Source organism: Hippoglossus stenolepis, chromosome 11, assembly GCF_022539355.2.
Source record: "Hippoglossus stenolepis isolate QCI-W04-F060 chromosome 11, HSTE1.2, whole genome shotgun sequence".
NCBI lineage: Eukaryota > Metazoa > Chordata > Actinopteri > Pleuronectiformes > Pleuronectidae > Hippoglossus > Hippoglossus stenolepis.
Genome location: NC_061493.1, coordinates 12,935,102 through 12,953,765, shown reverse-complemented (window position 1 = coordinate 12,953,765; position 18,664 = coordinate 12,935,102). Strand labels below are relative to the sequence as shown.

General features: G+C 43.2%; 1 protein-coding gene across 2 annotated transcripts in view; it reads left to right on the top strand.

Moving 5' to 3' along the window:
- LOC118117284 (glypican-5) overlaps positions 1-12,550 on the top strand; it is a 95,433-nt gene extending 82,883 nt beyond the window's left edge. For both annotated transcript variants that reach the window (XM_035169395.2, XM_035169394.2), the window contains one exon: positions 9,782-12,550. In XM_035169395.2, the coding sequence (XP_035025286.2) occupies positions 9,782-9,969 (188 nt within the window). In that variant the 3' untranslated portion in view covers positions 9,970-12,550. The remainder of the gene's footprint in view (positions 1-9,781) is intronic.
- Positions 12,551-18,664: the final 6,114 nt, after the last annotated feature.

The following is an 18,664-nucleotide window of genomic DNA, read 5'->3' as shown; positions in this document are numbered from 1 at the left end:
GTGAATAAGATTGCACAATATTTTCAATACTTACCTTGAAAAAATCTGTGATTTATTCTGAGAAATGTCAGTATTATTCCATATGAAACTAATTTTGGGGAAATACTTATCTTACTAACAAAACAATTATAGTGATAATCCTGTAGAAAAATGTGCTCAAACCCATTTGGAGCACTAAAAATACCTGACAAATATTATGTTTTATTGAAATTTTCATATAACATGTTTTTATTTCTATATTACACAATAGAATTTGTTATCAACCGTCTCCAATTTCCTGCTGTCCCCATCCATCCCTTTTTTTTACGATCTTCCACCCAGCTTTTCAGTAGTCTCCTCTTTCATCCTAGCTTGGCACATTCTGCCCTGTGGCTTTTTTATGGCACTTTGAGAGCATATTAGCTTGAAGGGCTCCCTAGGCATGAGGTCATCAGAGGAGAATGGTTCTCATTAGCCAGCATCATCATTTCCTTTCTAAGCAGTATCATTGAGACCTTTATGATTGAGCCTCTCCAGCACACCTTTGGGATCCTGTTTGGGAAACACCAAGAATCTTCGGTGTGGATATAAACTAAAGGAAGTGTTAGGAATTACGACCTCGGCAGTTAGTAAAAAAAACGATACATAGAATTTAGCATTTTGTATAATTGCTATGAAGTTTACTAGCCGAGAAAAAAGGAATGCTAGTGACTCAGTGCTCTGATTTTGTCGCCACATAAAAGTCTTTAACTACAGCACCACAAAAGCAGCTCTTATCCACTTACATAGCGAGAAATCCTTACAACATGTGCAGGTTCCCAAACAGTAAATGGCATTTTAAAGATGGTGTCCAGACTCATAAAGAGTTTTTTTTATTGAAAGCTGCAAATTCAGTAGATCTGACCTGAAATTTATTGTGTGCTTAACATGCTCATACACCACCCTTCCCCGCAACTGCAGCCAGGCTCAGATTAAACTTGTCCTTGTTGTCATTGGGACCAGAATTAATCAGTGATAAATGGATTTATGGAAATGTGTTGCTGCAAGCTACACACACCAACAGCAAAAGCTACAACTGAGGCAACTTTGTGACAGCCCTAGTTTATTTAGGCTTCTTTATTAATGCCTGTACCCATGCAAGCTGCTGGTAGTTGAGATGGGGATTGGCTCGGAGGGTGGGCGGGGGAGTTGCATGAGTTACCTTCTTGACTTCTCGCCTGCCTTGCCCGTAGCCCAACCCTGGCTCCAAACACAAACTGGCATTCCTGCCGTAACACAGCACTGAGAAAATAAAGACAGACATTCCATTGATATTGAAAAATACTGTTGAAGGATAAGCAGGGATGAGTCTGATCCTCTTTGTCTCAGTTCACCCTGGTATGCAGGGGGAAATACAAACTAAGTGAGGAGAAAGGGAAAGAAAGCATGGAGGGAGTTGGGATGGAATTCTCCCAATGAGGCCGGCCCCTTGAATAGCAAACTCAAACGATTCAAACTTGTTTTAAAGCAAAACCACGATCAGACTATCTGCTTTAGACAGCGGAGCTGCATTAGCATTGCATGATTGGTTAGATAATGGAAGCTGCAAGCAATGAGCCAATTTTTGTATTGACTACCTGCGGTGGGAGTCTGTGTGTGTGGTCTTATAAATGTGTATCTATCAAAGGGATGCACATGCAAGACAAGTCACTTCATTAAAAGCCTATCCTACTGACCAGCACTGAGAGCGACAAAGCCCTTCTCTCTTATCCATAATTGATTTGGCAATTAGAGCTGAACCTGGAGCGGACTGTCAGGCCCGCGGGCTGGGAGGGGGCTGACCTCTCACTGCTTCAGCTGATTACAGATCAGATTGGAAGGCCCACTGACAGCGTAGGTAATGTCGTGCACATGTGTAATTTGTTTCTAAAACTGCAGTCAGTTATGCAATCAAAAGTATACATCAAAGTATTTGACTCACCCCCACAAAATCAAACATTTATAACATCACACCATGTATTTTTTTTCTCCTTTTCTAACCCACACAGATTTCTGAAAAAGCTTTGAAGTTGAAGAAGCGAGCATCACTTAGATCGTATTAATTCATAGGAGGCTGCTCACATGGACTTACACAAGGTTGCAATCTATTCTCTGCTGCTTACTGTTGTATGGCTCCTGCTTCTTGGTGTCACAGAGAAGGTAGCACCCTATTGAAAGTTTACACACTAACACACTGGAAAATATTTTCCACAATTCAGCTTATATCCTCTGAAGCATTGAAGTCATCATTGGATTCTTGGCACACAAGGAAAAAAAAGGACATGCTCTGTACAGTTTAAGTGAGAATCTTAGAGGGAATATTATTATTTATCCTGAGAGTGTGCTGATTGGGGGATTGCAGTGGGCAAGAGAAGAGATTTGTGTGTGGAATGTTAAGACAGGAGACACACACAGCAACAATATCTCTTGAGTGCTACCTGATGTGCACTTCCTCTTGACTATAATGGATGGCAATAAAGTGTGCGCATGCATGTGTGTCTCAGTGAGGGAGCAAAAGAATATGAATGTGAGTTTATCTCTGCATCCTTCACGCTTGTCTGTCGACAAGGACAATCTGACACCTGCCAATGCAAGGAGGCATCTGGCGTTTGAGTGCAGGCAGGTGTAGTGTTGGGCGTGTGTGTCTCAACACTGATATCATCCAAATGGCAAATGAGTGTTCTGGTGGGGAATGCAATGTATGTGCCGCTGTAAGATGGAGAAGTTGTACCCGCTCCTCTGTTGCATAGAGGTTGCTTTCTCCTCAGGAGTCCCCTCCATCTTGTGAATCTGTCACATTGACTGGTGGAGGTCACTGTCCTCCCAGGGCCCCTTTAGCCTATTTGTTTCTGTGTGTATGTGTTTGTGTGTGTGAATCTAGGGGAGTAAATCTTAATCTTGCCAAGGAGCTTAATAGTCTAAGAATCGCAGGGTAGATTCCATTGCACTGATCCCTGCTCTGGAGTTGCCATGCTGCTGTGCCCGTTGCTAGGTTAGCTGTAGGCTCTGATGTGTACCCCACTGGTGCCCCTGTATTTTTGGCCCTTTAGCCCCTCGAGTGGCCTGCCAGAGACCCTGTACCAGTCCTGGATTCCCTACGCAGGTTGCCTGTGAACCAGAAGGACAGTTCCCAGAACAGCGACTTTGTGTGTATGTGTGTATGTGTGTGTGTGTGCAGGGGAATTCAGTGTGTAACTTAGAATACAGAACAGGGAGATTAGTTTGATGGGTTGAGGAGCCCCAACCTGCCATGGCACCACATAAAGAGTGAACCATAGACAAAAAGAGCACCAAGATGAATGGCCAGTCATGAACTGCGTGAATGCATCCTTTCCTTGTGCCCACCCTTTAACCTTAGCACCCTTTGTGAGAAAGTGTGTGAAAAGAGATAAGGAAACATTGTGTGAGTTCTTGGGAAGGTAAATGTCTGTGTGTAAGACAGTTAAAAAGAGGCATTAAAAATACATTGTGACCCATAGAGTTTTAACATTCTCCTGATGTACCCAACAGTGTCAGGACAGTCTTGATCCATTGCCACGAGGATCAGCATCCATCTTTTATTACTGTTCAAAGGTCTGATTGGAGGCAGATTGATTGCTCTGTGTCTTAGTAATACTGGCTTTACCCCAAGAATTGAAAACACTTGTATATACCACGTGGTGGTGTCTATTGGGCCGTATACATTCAAGTATGTTGGGCATGTGAAAATATATGTTTATGATAATATTGCAACCAAGGAGTAACTTTGGTCACTGAATGGATGTGTGCTCTCAGGATGTATAAAGACCATTCCTATCCTAACAGTAGACCATCTGATTGCTGTGCTGCAAAGGAGGGCAGCTGAACAGTTAATCTACACAAACATCTTCCAAAACTTCTTTGGATAGATGACAAGTATATAATCACACATCATGGTGAATCATGGTCAACAGAGTCTAATGGTTCAAATAATTTCACAGCATTTGAGAAACCCTGAGCTGGAACACATGGAGCACATATTGGCTGGTGGCATAAAGAACTCTTAACATCAAATAAGGATTCATCTAGCAAATAAACAGTGCCATTATTTGGCCGCTTACCAGAGCTGTCACAGAGGAAGTAGAGGAACAGTTGTCTCTGAGGCATCCTCACAGCTCTCGGACTTAAACTGGAACCAAGCACACACTCGTCTACCAACTAATTCAGACAGCATGTCTGCATGTGTGTGTGTGTTCGTACATGCACTATGAACGTGCGTAAATTCTGTTTTGCCTGTGTGCATGCTTACATATGTGTTTCTGCCTGTGTGAGTGATTAAAAACAACGAGTCAAAGGTCACCTCTCTTAATGAAACATCGCCGTGAGGCAGACCCAATAGCCTTGTCAAAATTCAGGACCATGAGCTGCTTTACAACCCCTCCCACCCCACCGCTCTGTATCCGTCTCCCATCAACAGCTTAGCAGGGAGAAAACCTGCAAGGTCAAGACAGGGTGTGAGCCTAGAGAGAGGAATATGGTGAGAATGAGAGAGAGAGGAGGAGCAAGCTGTTGACCTCCACCCACCTCCATCACACTCCCCCTATGTGCCGTAAATTAGCACTCTACCTTCTGGCCGTGTTTATAATTGTACACAGCAGGTGGAGGAGTGAAAACTGCTTTAAAGCTCTTGGTAAACAAGAAAGTCTTCTGTTTGCAGATGTAACTTCTGTGGTTTGGTTAAGTTAAACTGTACAAAATAGGTTACTCTAAAGTAAGAGTGGGACGCTACAAGACAATTCTCATTCAGAGACAGCACTGCACAATTAAATTGAGCAAATATCTATGTTTATAATGGATACAAGTCTGAGCATAGACTCCAAAAGCTGCCTTGTCATGTTGATGGCATATAGCATGACAACCTGCTAAGCCCAAGTGCAGTAGCACAATTTTCACTGGATTACTGCTACAATGCCAGTATTCTGCTTAGAGGAGACTGACAGACAGACAAACAAGCATCCAAAACACATATGTGGACCTCGGTTTCCTTTTCATGTCCACGTGTGGTGTGTGCATTCATACTGTAAGGCTATGTCCAGACTGCAGGCTGAAGTGACCCAAAACTAAGGTGTGTTTTTTTCATGATAGTGTAAACAGCACAACTCACATGGAATCTGATCTTTTCCAAATTGATTTTTGGGCCACTTTCATATGTGGTCCGAATCTGCCGTGGTCAGATCACTAGTCTATTATACAATGAGCTTGATCGTGTTTTGGGTGATAAACCAAGCTGTCAGAGTCAACGTAGCCTAAGAGTGCGTTGTCTTGTCTATGCGTGACACAGTGAGGAGAAGACGGACAAAATCTTTTAGTCTAGGACATTTAGTTTCTTCCCTTTACATAGATCAGTGGATTTAGACTGTGCGGCAGCAGTGGCCGGGTGCTGACAAACCAAAAGAAGCACAAACGAGATGAGTGAAGGAAAGAGAAAGCGAGGACAGCAGCAGAAAAATGTAATGGCTGCCCGGACAACCATCATGCAATTTTCTGTCCCTCAGAATTTTCCCAAAGAAATGATGAACAAGACGTTTGTTATTCCTCCCACTCACCTTCCAACCCTTACTCCTCCCTTCCTCTCTCTCCCTACCCTCCAATCCCTCCTTCTTCTTGGCAAGAACCCGGGGTCCACCTCTTCCTCGGTGCAGCGTCCAGGCTTGTTAGAAGCAGCTGTTGTTGCTCCTGGGCCAGAGGGAAATGGAGTCTCCTCCAAACACACAAGCTGCCCCTGGAGAGGCAATAATGGCAAAGGACACTATGAACCATTTCTCACACACTTAGCCAACAGAGAGGTCAACAGGGTGGCAGAGGGTCTTGTGTTGTATCTGTAGTATTAAAGGTGACACAGTCCCTGTATGAGTGTTGGATGTTCAGATGGATGAAGCGACATGATGCCTCATCCTCTTTCTTCTCACGACCCTGTCTGCTGCAGGCTTTAATGACAAATGAAAGCTCCCTCAGCCCATTCTTTATACTATTACAGGGCACAGACACACACATTTACACACTTCCTCTCAGACATTAATGTCTGTGATGTTGCACAGATCTCTCGGCATCTATTTGTCTCCCACGTTTGCTCTGCCCTGTTCTTGTTTGTCACTGTCACCGTTTGCTGACTATAATAAAGCTTTTTACCAATTAAATCACATTTATCTTTTACTGGTAGAGAGCATATGTCATTTAGTGTTGAATGTTGTTGTGATGGGAGACGCACGGCGGTGCGCCATCATGTATCCTTGATGCGAGCGACATCTCTCTCATGCTGAAAAGCAAACCAAACTATTTTCCTCTTCTCACCCTTTACATCATCTTTCACTCCCTTCCACCCTCTGTTTTTCTGCCTTGCTTGTTCTCTTTCCTTCTTTGGGGGATTTAGACGTGAGCCAGCTCATGAAACACAGCTTATCTGCTAACATTATCTCATTATGACAACAACATCACATTCCATTATCCTCCTGCCACTCTTGGTTTTCGGGTTTTGATGTGCTTCAGGTTGTTTCATGCTTTTGGGGACTTAACTATTTCAATGCGCCTCTTTTTTCCCTCACGTCTCTACTGCCTCTACTGTTCTGTTTTATAACTGTGTTCATGTCATTTCTTTCAACTACTGCTACGCTTGAATGCTTCACATATCCATATGATATAATAATATGCATTAGAATAATATTTAAATATTATCATGACACAATATTTTCACACCATGTGATAACAGTGTTCATCACAGTCTGTTATATTCTTTTCAAAAGTAATGTGTTTGTTGAATTAGCTGAAAAAGAAAATTTGAATATTTTAAACAAAAATTCACCACATATGATTCTTGGCCTTCCTTGTGCATGAAGGTTTCGCCGCAATAAAGATTAAGATTAAGATTTAAGAATAAATCTACCGAATAAAAATGTTCTCTTCTTGAAAAGTAATTTCTCCAAGTTTAATATGGTGCAATGCATAATCACGTTTCTATTGTTGACCTGTGTAACAACATTCAATATATATTATATATATATACATATCAATAATTGCATCCTTACAAATTGTTTGAATCTAAAACAAGTTCTCTACCACTGTACTGCATCAGATAAAATATTAATTTGATTCCATCTTGTTTATGTGTTTCCCAGCCAGTGGCAATCTAGACAATTACCAAGTTTGGCACAAATGGTTACATTAGTTTACATTAGATGATCAGTTTTATTTCATCCAATAGTATTTTATTTAACAGATCCCAAACCCTTCCACCAACACTATGCATTCTTGAATAGCTACCAAGGACCCGTTCCAGTAATTAGCCACTTGGGCAGCCTGCAGTGGAGATGTATTAGTGTTGTGTTGTACTGCTGTCTTCTGACATGTCTCTGATGAGATGCAGCCCATTTCCACTGAAACAATAACAGCAATCTGATTTGGGACAAATGATGTCTTTGTCTATTGTCTACTGGAACAACACAAAACCATTGGCACACACTTCTCTCTCTCTCTCTCTCTCTCTAGAGCCCTGCCGAGCCTTATTCAGACTTGCATGCACATAAAACCCATGTGCATAATAGGGATGGGTTGATGTACATTCTCAGTTCTACAGAAGATTTAAAAAACAATTTGGACATGGCATATCTGAAAGAAAAATCATATCAGATGACATCTCCAAAACACCAATTTATATCTGTGAAGAGTTGATTTAGTTAGCTATGCAGAGCTCTTTTTAGGTTTCCTATTAACGCAACGTCTACCACACACCTGGCTGTCGAGTTGTTTGGCAGCTGAGTTCACAGATGGATTCAGACAATCTAGACAGATTGGTTTACACACCCAAGCTGGTCTCAATCCCTGCAAACCTGGCCTGTTTTTGTGACTGCCTAAAGAGACATTTTGACAGTGATCATTGTCAGTAGTCTGATAAATTGTTTACTCCCTGACACAACACCCCCCCGTTCTATCCTTCACCCTTGACTGCATGTGTTTCTTGCTGTATCCTTTGGGATCAGCAAACCTTGATGTCACCTCATCCATCTTTGGGCGCTCACACAGGGATTTCTGAGCCTTTTCACTCCTGCAGGAGGGTACAAACTAAATGTATGACACTTGTATCACCTGAGCGATGCATGTTTATGGGATTTTACTGGGGAATTTGTGTGCTGAGGGTGGTCATCTGTCTTCAATCCAATCATGTACATTTTTAGGTTGGGTTTGGTCATGAAGAGGAGCAGAGAGTAGGATGCATGATTTCTTTTAGAGAACAACATGTTTTTACCCCCCAGAGGAAAGCAAAATAACTGCTTTAAAGCAAAGCAGAGAAGCATCAAGCGCGATGCAAGTGTCTTTGCCAGTTTCACTCCCACACAGTTGTTATTTTCCCATCCAGCGCCCAGCTTGTTTAAATAGAAAAGGCACCTGTGCTTGATCCTAAAATGAGGTGTGGTCGGGCACATTGTTGCTACACTGCCGAGAACGTGGAGAGTGATTGTGCTTTTGACAAACAAAAACCTGGTCTGAAGTCAGGGGTGCGGTATGTCACTGTTATTTTGAGGACGCATTAGTAATATGAGACAGGTGCACAGCACACGTTCGCCCCGTTAAACCCACAGATTGCCTGCAGACCTGGCAAATGCACCATTGTCGTCACTACACCTGGCCTTCCATTGGTTTGGGAAGTTTTGACAGACTTGTCGCACAAAATAATCCAAGAGCAGAAAAAATGTAAATCTGCACACAGATGCAGCGTAAGGGCGCAAGGAAAAGAGCTAAAGCTGGACTGCAGGAAATCTGTCACCAGCAGAGGAAATCTAAGCACAAACAAGGGTCATTTGAGTGCAAGAGCACATGAAACATGAAATCAGTAGTTCCTGCTCTCAAACTGAAGGACCACACTCTTGAATTAAGGTAGGAATGTCCCCCTATCTTGCATCATGTGCATAAGACGATGATGTGATCATTGAAATAAAGCCAAACAAGAGGGATGATGTAGGTTCACAACCAGAGCTGTGATATTGTGATATCAAAGTTATTAAGCTTGAGAAACTGGAAGAGCAGCAAGTGGAGGAGGTATGAGTCAAGTCCTTTTTCAGGAAAGCTTGGATTTCACTGATGTCAGCAACAAAGTGTTTGTGTGTGCAGCTTTATGTGTTGGTGTGATTTGCGGGGCCTGTGATAAAATGGCTGCTTAAAGGGTGCTGTTGGAGATAAGACGACCCATCAGTCCACCACAGTGTGTGTGTGTGTGTGTGTGTGTGTGTGTGTGTGTGTGTGTGTGTGTGTGTGTGTGTGTGTGTGTGTGTGAAGAGTTTTTATTTTACTGTCTCTGTAGGGCAGAAAAACACAGAAAAAACACAGAGACGCAAGGGATTTACTAGCTCCAAAATGAGTTGGTAGTTCGAGAGCAGCCCAGTAGCACTGCACATGCATTTTTGAATTTTTTCAAAGCACTGTTCAAAATAAATTACAGGTCCTTTCGACTAAAGCAGCCACAGCTGTGCTTCTTCAGATGCACATATGAACTCACTTTAACTGTAACAGACGTAATCGCACATCATTTTCATGTCAGATTGTTTTTGAAAATCCTCGGAGTGAGGCGGCGGTAATGGTGATTGGAGATGATGAGCCCCTAATATACGATTTTATAAAACCCGAAGGACTCTCAACATTAAAGCATATTACCATGATTACAGTGATGCGCCAAACCATTTATCTGTGTCTGTCTCTTCTCTCTCTCTCTCTCTCTCTCTCTCTCTCTCTCTCTCTCTCTCTCTCTCTCTCTCTCTCTCTCTCTGTTCTCCCCCAGCACATACAGAGGCCGCCAGTGAAAGGAGGCCTGTCGGCAGACAGCCTGGAGGTGACAGCCCGCACGAGAACCCTTCCAGGCCCCCCTCGGTGAAGGTGAGAGGGGGCTCGCCGTCTGCCAGCTGGGCACGACCCTGGAGCCTCGCACTGCTCTCTGCTGCACTTTGCCTGCAGTGGACCCTGTTCTGATGCCAGCACCGCCTGTGAATCCCCCTTCACCTTCTAGGAAACATGCAGACGGACGTTCATATCATATAAATCACATACGGTATCCTTACTCCTGTCCTCAATCTGCACGGATGGAAAGTAGCGATGGAGAAAGGAGAGAAGATGGAAACGGAAGAGAGGAGGACAACATTGTAGATGGGGGGGCTCCTGCAGGAACTTTACTGATCCCATGCACGGCCATCTACAAAGATTATGCCTGCTGCTTCCACTAGGCTGTTCTGGGATTAGATGTGTGTGTATAACAGACACCAATATAGTCCTGCAGCTCCTTGCTTCCACTCACACTCCACAGATACTTCATAGTTCAGAGCAGGACTTCATCATTATGATTTTACTTAAAAACACATTTCGACTCACGTTCATGTTTTCTACACAGAGCTGTCCTCGTCGTCTGCTGCTGGATTTTACTTTCAGGCTCTAAAAAAAAAAAACTCACCACAGCCCTTTGCCAGCCAGACTGAAGAATTCTGCTTATTTGAAAACTCAAACGTATTTTCTTTTTGAGGATTAAGGAATGCATGATAGATTGATAGATCAATCCCAGGTGCCTGGCCCAGAACGGCAGATTGGATATACTCTGACTGTGTACCTTGGCAGGGATTAGAATGTAATGAGTTCACAGATAGAGCACAGGCACACTTGCACGGTCGCAACAGATTGCCCAGACAAACTAGGTGTGTATAGTATGTAACTGTATATAGGTGGAAAGATTTGATGGGAGTGTGTGAGGTTCTGATTCTGCAAAAATGCTCTTAACTGATTTAGCTGAATGGGTTTTTTCTTTTGTTTTTTCGTCCTGCAATGAATGGACTGTGTTGTCTGCTGTTCATACTATGTAGAAAACAATGCAAAAAAAGACTATAGAGATTTCATTTCTATAACAAATAAAGCAGGAATGTACATCATTTACCAACTCAACGCCATGAAATGAACGGACACATTTTGGTCCACACATTGTTGATTTTTATGATGTTTATCCTGCATCCAGTTGTGTGTGTTTGCTCGTTGAATTGCACATTAATGCATGTATAACCTTCAAGGTTCTCCAAATCTCTACGATTGGATCAGGCCTTTCTTCAGAAAGCATAACAAAAACATATATTTTCAAATCTTCAACTTTTCACGCTTTCTTGGTCAAATGATTGTTCGGTATTTGACAACAAGAGTAAGGTTGGGCAGCAGATTCAAATGCAATTCAACACGTAAAAACCTTACTTTTACATTATTGGGTGCATCTATTGTTTGATGTAATTCAGTGGCAGCCATTGTATAAATCCTTTATTTTGTGTCCTGTTGCGGATTTTTCTTGAATATCAGGGCAGCATGGCAGTAGCGCTGTCACCTTCAAGTAATGGGGGGCTCTGGGTTCAGGGTCGGTACGGAGCCAGTTCCGGTCTCAAACCAGTTCTTTGTGTTTTGACCGTCAAAGAACTGGCTCTTGGTAAAAAAAAAAAAGAACTGGCACCAACACTTTGCTGGACTAGAAAAAAGAACTGCTTACGTCAGGGACTAGGGGTGGGATTATTATACCTTTTTTTTAAACCCAGTTTGTGTCATGTGTAGCAAAGAGACACTGTAGTCCGCGCTAGTGACGTATAGAGTGACTTTGGCACGTGGAAAAACAAAAAAGGTTTGCAAGTTAAACCAGTGTGGAGTTTTCCGGTGCCTGTGAGGGTCTCCTCTGGGTACTCCGGCTTCCTCCCCCCACTTCAAAGACATGTAGTTCAGGTTAATTGGTGACTCTAAAGTGCCTAGATAGTTGTGCATGTTAGCGTAAATGGTTGATTGTCTCTATCTTGGTTAAAGGCCTCCTTGGGCCCTTGAGGGATAATCACTAAAGGAAGCCCAAAAAAGCCCAAATGCCTGCTCACCACTCCTTGGAATCCCAACAGTTAAAGGGCAAATGATTACTTGTTTTAAACGATTCCTCGTGACGATGGAACAAAAGGGAAAAAAAACTACCTGTGTGACTTGTACAATGGCTTCCTCTGTATACCAGGTTCGTTTCTTGTGTAGATGGAGGATTTTCTATGCACAGATATGGTACAGCAGTGTGAGTGAGGATGATGAATGTATGGTCATTGCTATGCAGATGCAATATTAAAGCTGACTAAGCCCTGCACAGATACAGTATCTAAGCTACGGGCTACACACTTTAAGCTTGACATGGGTCTATGAGCAGTGATATACCTCTTCCATTAACTACACTTTATTCTAAATGACTTTTCCTGTCTCTACTGACAAGTAATTCACCTTTAACTCTGCCTATATGTGTTCAAAAAGGATGACCCGCTTAACCACACGCAAACATATACAAATGTCTATTAAAGGCCTGCGCTTAATGAGGAATGATGATAACCACCTTTACAACGTACGGTCTCGGCAGTTTAAATGTGTCACATTTCATGTTCTGTAACCACGTTTGTTTAGTTCCTATAATTTCCTCCATGTTGGTTTTGTTCCAGACTGGCGCTCATTGCACCCACAGGTCACTTACAGCCCTATACCCTCGCATGTGTATAAATGTACATATTTTAAGTCACTTATCATTTGTTTTGTGTCTCATTTCCTCTCTTTTGTATCAGTATGATACAGTGCAGTTGGGCTCTATTAAAGGTGCTCTGCTTTTTTGTGCTCGTCTCAACAGCCTCTCCTTAAATAGTAAATCAGCCACAACGGACACTGGCAAACAACAGATTTTCTCCGGAGTACGTGTTTATTGACGGCTCTACACACACGTGGCACACCCACACAGGCCTTTAACACTCATTAGTCCTGAATAATTCTCCTCTTAGGTTTGTGTGGGCCTGTGCAGACCACACTTGATTGACATTTCCCTCATTCTCCTACACCTTTGTTAATTATCTAATTCCCAGCCGAGCATCACCCGACTTCCACCTGACTTCAAGTTGAATCAACCATAACATGTGAAAAACGCCTGCGTGGGCGAGTAAGCACCGAAACATTTTTTATTTTGATATCACACACATTCCCCCTGTCGGTACAAACGAAGCTTTAACAATGAGGTGGCCACACTTGACACATCCACTGATGCTTAATGAGCAGTTTAAGTTTGACATTGATTTAATTCACAGGCTGGAGCAATTAGCTTAGCTTCGCATAAAGACTGGAAACAAAATCCCATTGTCTCATTTGAAATCTAAGACTCCTGGAAGTAGACAGCACCCAGCCAAGAAATAGGAACAGTAAATAAGCCCCCCAAATAAAATGTTATTTGTGCATGAATTAAACCAGTAGTTCCCGAACTTATCAGCCCTAAACCCTCAAAATAACCACGATCACAAGAGGTGGTTGGATATTGATTTGAGCCAGTTGAGGAAAAGATCACCTACATCCACATATTGCAATGTTTCCTGTGGTGCTGTAAATTGACCTGCTGCAACTGGTGCTGTTGCTAATCTGTCATAATCACCTCATGTGATCATGTGGGGACCAAACAAATCAGAGCTTCACCCTCGTACTATCTTGCAATCCCACCGGGGGACCCCTAGTTTAGGAACCAGTGAATAAAACAAACAAGATGTGTTCATTTGTGAGCTTTGGAGGTGATAATAGACATTGAACCTGAGTGTGAGTCAGTCTAGCTGTTTCCTTAATGCTGAGCAACAGTAACTCTATCTATATATAAGTGAGCATATTCAAGTAAAACTTCAAACCAAGAGGAATAAATATCATGATTACACTTCACTGACCTGCTTTGTGTCCCTTTAAAAAAAACAAAACATGTTGTTTCATTGACCATACTTGTTGCTGGTCAGCAGTAGAGGAGGTCTGAGCTATGAGGGCGTAGGCAGGGAGCACCATCTCAGTCTGACCTTCCTTATTTGCATCCATTAAGCCTCTTGCTAAACATATCTGTCTGTGTGTTTGCACCAGGAATAGAGAGGCCTGAGTGCAGGGGACGCGAATAGGTTCCGTGCTGGAGAGGACTGTGGCAGACAGTCGGTGGCGATGGAAGCGGCGTCGACGGTGACAGTTTGCTCACTCAGCTGACGTGCGGCTGACCCCTTTGGCTGCTCCTGTAGGGGAAACTTTGCCTGTTCATCAGCTATAATTGCCCAGAATTTGTCTGTGCTGTCAGCTGCAATGCACAGCAGCACTGCTTGTCTTAGCCTGCAGTGTTTTACGCATTATTTCAGACGCAGGAGTCACAAAAACAGACAATGGGACAGAAGCAAAAATGTTTTGAAGTAATATTCAATGTCTATTTTTCCTCCGCAGTGATTATAAAAGCATTCGATGGCAGCGTATCAGGCGACAGTGGCCCTCCAAGTCTCACCACACCTCCCGCTGTTTTAACCATCAGCCTGGGAGCACATTAACTAATAGAACTTTCCTGGCTAAAGCACACTGTGTCCACAAGCTCCTTCTCTCTCTCTTACACACACACACACACACACACACACACACACACACACACACACACACACACACACACACACACTGTTATAAGCACAAATCATCACAAAGGCACACGGATGATCTCACTGACACACCCTGTCCCATAGTCGTGTACGTCCAATTGCACACAGGCTGACTATTTGATCCTTGGAGTCGGTTTCATGCGTGTCGCTGTGAAACTGAGTGTCAGGCTGTAGGTGCAGACGAGAGCAGAGCAAGTGCCCGGTCCAAGGATACCGTGCCTGCGCTTCGCCTAAGCTGTAATTGGACTGCATTGTCCCTGCCTGGTAAAACCAAAGACGTCTGTTGTCCTATAATAACCTCCGCTGACAGACACAAAAAAAGCCATCCATGACTTTAAAAATGGACAATAATGGGAGCTAACCCAGACACTGAGAGAGAGTAATTAGTCTGACAAATCTACTGCTATTTCTTAGCCTCGCAAAGACAGTTTAATGTCTTGAAAATTGGCGTGGATGATTCAGTGCGTGACACAGTGGGTACAGACGCACACACGCGTTGCAAAGAGCAGTGTGGTCAGTGAGTGCAACTGAGAGTTCGAGGGACCTGAGGTCACAGCTGCTCAGCTGTCTGTCTGGGCTATTTTAAATGGTAGCACACATCAGCGCTTCTGTCCCACTGGCTTGGCCAAGTCAACGCTTAAAAGTCCTCGCACACACTGAAATCTCCTCTTGCCTTATAGTTAGGAGTGGATCTAACACTAATTCACACATTCAGAGAGGGAGCACAGCTGCAGTGCACAGCGTGGACAGAACCTTAAGATGCATAAGTGCATTTTCAAGCAGATGTCCCCTGACGTTAGCCTGATGCAGTGCAGTAACAGGGTGAGATCAGTGGTGCACCCCCCACAGCAGATTGTCTTACCTTTTCAGCCAGGGGATCAGAGTGACAAGTTTGAACCAGAGGAGGGAGCAAAGGAAGGAGGGGAGGGGGGGACACTGGAAATAGCTTTTCAGAGATGAACAATTGGGTGAGGCAGAGGGGAAACACATGGGGGACCTGCGGCTCCTGTTAACCACAGCTCTCCTTCTTGAGTTTCAGCCCTCTGCTGTATCCATTCCCCTCAGTTCAGAGCTCCCTCTTTCCTCGCGACGGGCCAACACAAGCTGTCACTGCCAATTCTCCATCTGTCACCCTGCTCCACCGGCCAATTAGCATTATGCTCAATGAGCTCTTGAGCCGACTAATTGAGTCCAATTAAACAAATTTTCGACATGACAGACCATCAAGAGTCTCAGAAGCCCCGGCAGAGATCAGCCCTGCAACAGCAGCACGGGAACTTGAGCTTGATTCCTCTTTTTTACGGATTAGTCTCACTTGCCATTTCTGTTTCCCATCATGCAATGTGTTGCTGGCGGACAACAAGTAAACAACAGTTTGGAGGGGTTATTTTCCTGGTAGTTTCTGTGAGGTTCAGACCATTTTCTGTCAGACTGTTGTGAGGCAATATAAACAAATACCGCTCTTACACTGAAATGAGCGAGTTTGAGTGAGTAAAAAGGCGATTGACTCTTTTCCCCTTACCAGTTGAGGAGTTGGCCTCTGTTCGTGTTCAACATGAGACAGATGCACCCGAAAACTGAGAATCTCTCTTACCTCACTGTCTTGCCAAAGTAGCACATTCACCAAGGTCTCTTTTTTCCATCAATGCTGATCGGAGCTAGCCAATTAAAACACGTGTCTACTGCAGAGTCGTTTGACCAGGGAGTGAATGGCGATTGTATCCATTCCCATTGCAGACAAAACAGAAATTTTAGAAGGTTTAGAACAGTGTAAAAGGGGCTTAATGTGTATGTACAAAACTTGTATACGTACCAACAATTCTACAAGTTTCTGATTGTGCAAGATCATACAAGTCATATGAGACGCTCAGCAGGCGTCTTCCTCTGAACATCACTGAAAACAAACGCAATAATGCAGAGCCACCTTTGAGCTGTGCAGTAACCTCAGATCCCACCAGAGTGCCAACTTTTTCTGCCTTCATGAAAGAAACATAGGATGGACATGAACGACCCGCCACACACGCCACAGGACTGGACAACTGGGTTGGACACCTTTCTAAAGACTCACTGAGGAGACCTGAGAAGTTTTCTGGATGTCCCTGCCCACTACTCCTTAGTAGGACGTCAGCAAGCATCATGTTCACATGCAGATGGGAGATTAAGTAGAAAGAATCTTAAACACAGAAAGAAAATGTTATATATGCCCTATATCTATAACTTTTAGAGGTACAAAATTAGCACAAGCAATGCATTAAGTCAGGCCCAGTTTTTAAAACGATGCCTTAACATCTTTTCACCTGCAAATACCAAAAAAAGCTCACAAGGCTGTGCTCTGTCAGCTGTACCAATAATAAACTGTAGTCGCAAGCTGTGTCTGAAACTCTGGGCATAATATATAGTTTTCCTGTCACAAAAAAAGAGCACTGAGGTTTAATTTGTTTCAATTATTTTAACGATGTCGGCCTACAAAGTTGCGTCCCAGAATGTCCCCCACTGGAGTATATACCTCTGCCAAGGCCGAACCATCCTATTCACAATTTTCTAGGTCTTATGGTAGAAAAAAAGACAAGCAGAGAATGCAAAGAAAAAAGGGGAAGTGGTCTGATGATGTAAAAGATTCATTTATCCTTAAACATAGTTGCAAAGAAGTTGCAAATTAATTCCTGGATCTGCCCCTGAATCCGCATTGACCTCCAATTTAAGTGGAACGTTTAACGGAAATCTATTTGAATTTGAATTTCCATCCGGCAAACAGACACTTGAGGTTGTCATAGAACATGACAGTTCATGGACAATCATGTATGCACTGAAAAAGAAAGGGAACGGAAGTCCTTGGTGAGGAGGAGCTGTCATTAGAAAGTATTGTGTCTTAATAAGGCGCTGCACATGAGGTCTGAAGATTACTCACCCTGGAAGTCTGGCTGTTGGGAATACAGATTAACTACGTCGCCACATGACAATGGCCGACCTGAGAGAAATGTGGTCCCGCTAGCATGAGCCCCCATTCCAATTAGAGCGGTGGGCTCTGCAGTAGTGCGTGTGGTGTGAGGCATGATTGAGGAGTTTGAGAAGTGTGTGTGTGTGTGTGTGTGTGCACGTGTGTGTGTGCATGTGTGTGCGTGCATGCATGTTCAAGGCTGGCCAGCATCTCGTGTTGAATTCTCTGTCAGGCTCACTCTGCTTGGCATGCTACAGGCAGCCTCCCTCCTCATGTCCCGGAGATGGATGAGCTCTGGTGTGAATGTTCCATTGCTCCCTTGGGTGCCATTCTACCTTTCCAGCTCTCTCTCCCTCGCTCTGTCTCTGTCAGGTTGGAACTGAATTCACACAATCCCCTGTATGATTATTGTATTAGTTGGTGTCTGCTTTTTTTTTTTTTTTATGCATCCCATATTCCTGTCAGCAACAGCATTAGATATTAGCCTGAACGTTAACTTGCTAAGTACTTGGTGAGTGTGTGTGCATGTGAGCATGTCGGCCACATGTGCGTGCTGGTAGACAGGAGCATCATTGATTGGCTCTGATTAGGGATTCAGAGACGCCTGCTGCTGCTGCCGATTCTGCAGCGAATGAGAGAGAGGAGATCAATGTTGCAAGGCCACTAGATCGTTAGCCACATACACCCTCATTCATACTTACAGCACACATCCTCCCTCGCTCATACCAGACAGGATTTGGATTACATTAATGACACTCTTAACACATTGCTGCTGGACCTGACTGTTGGGACAACAAAATTCTTGTGCATTTAAATTTTTTCTTCACAGACATTCTTGTGAGTTCTTCAGTATTACCTCAGTCGCTGATGATTAAGCTTTGACTAATGGTGTCAGGGAGTGAATGGCTGAGGTCAAAGTGGCCAGTAGCTGAAAACATTCTTTACTTTGTTTACTGATTTATGTGTTGGTCAGTGAACTTGCTAGCCAATGTAACTCGCTTTATGTACACTGGTTTCTTTTCAAGGCCTTGGATGAGTAATTATGATATGAAAGTGATATATTATATAACAATTAGAGCATTTATAATGAGAAATATATAATATATTTATATAAATAATATAAAAATAGTCTACTCGTCGAATTAATTAATGCTGTTGACAGAAACAAATGATAAGTATGTGGGAAGTTACTTGAAAAATATCATACCTATTAGTTATGTGTTACTAAATTTAATACACCCAGAGCCTCCATATACATTACATATACTGTGGA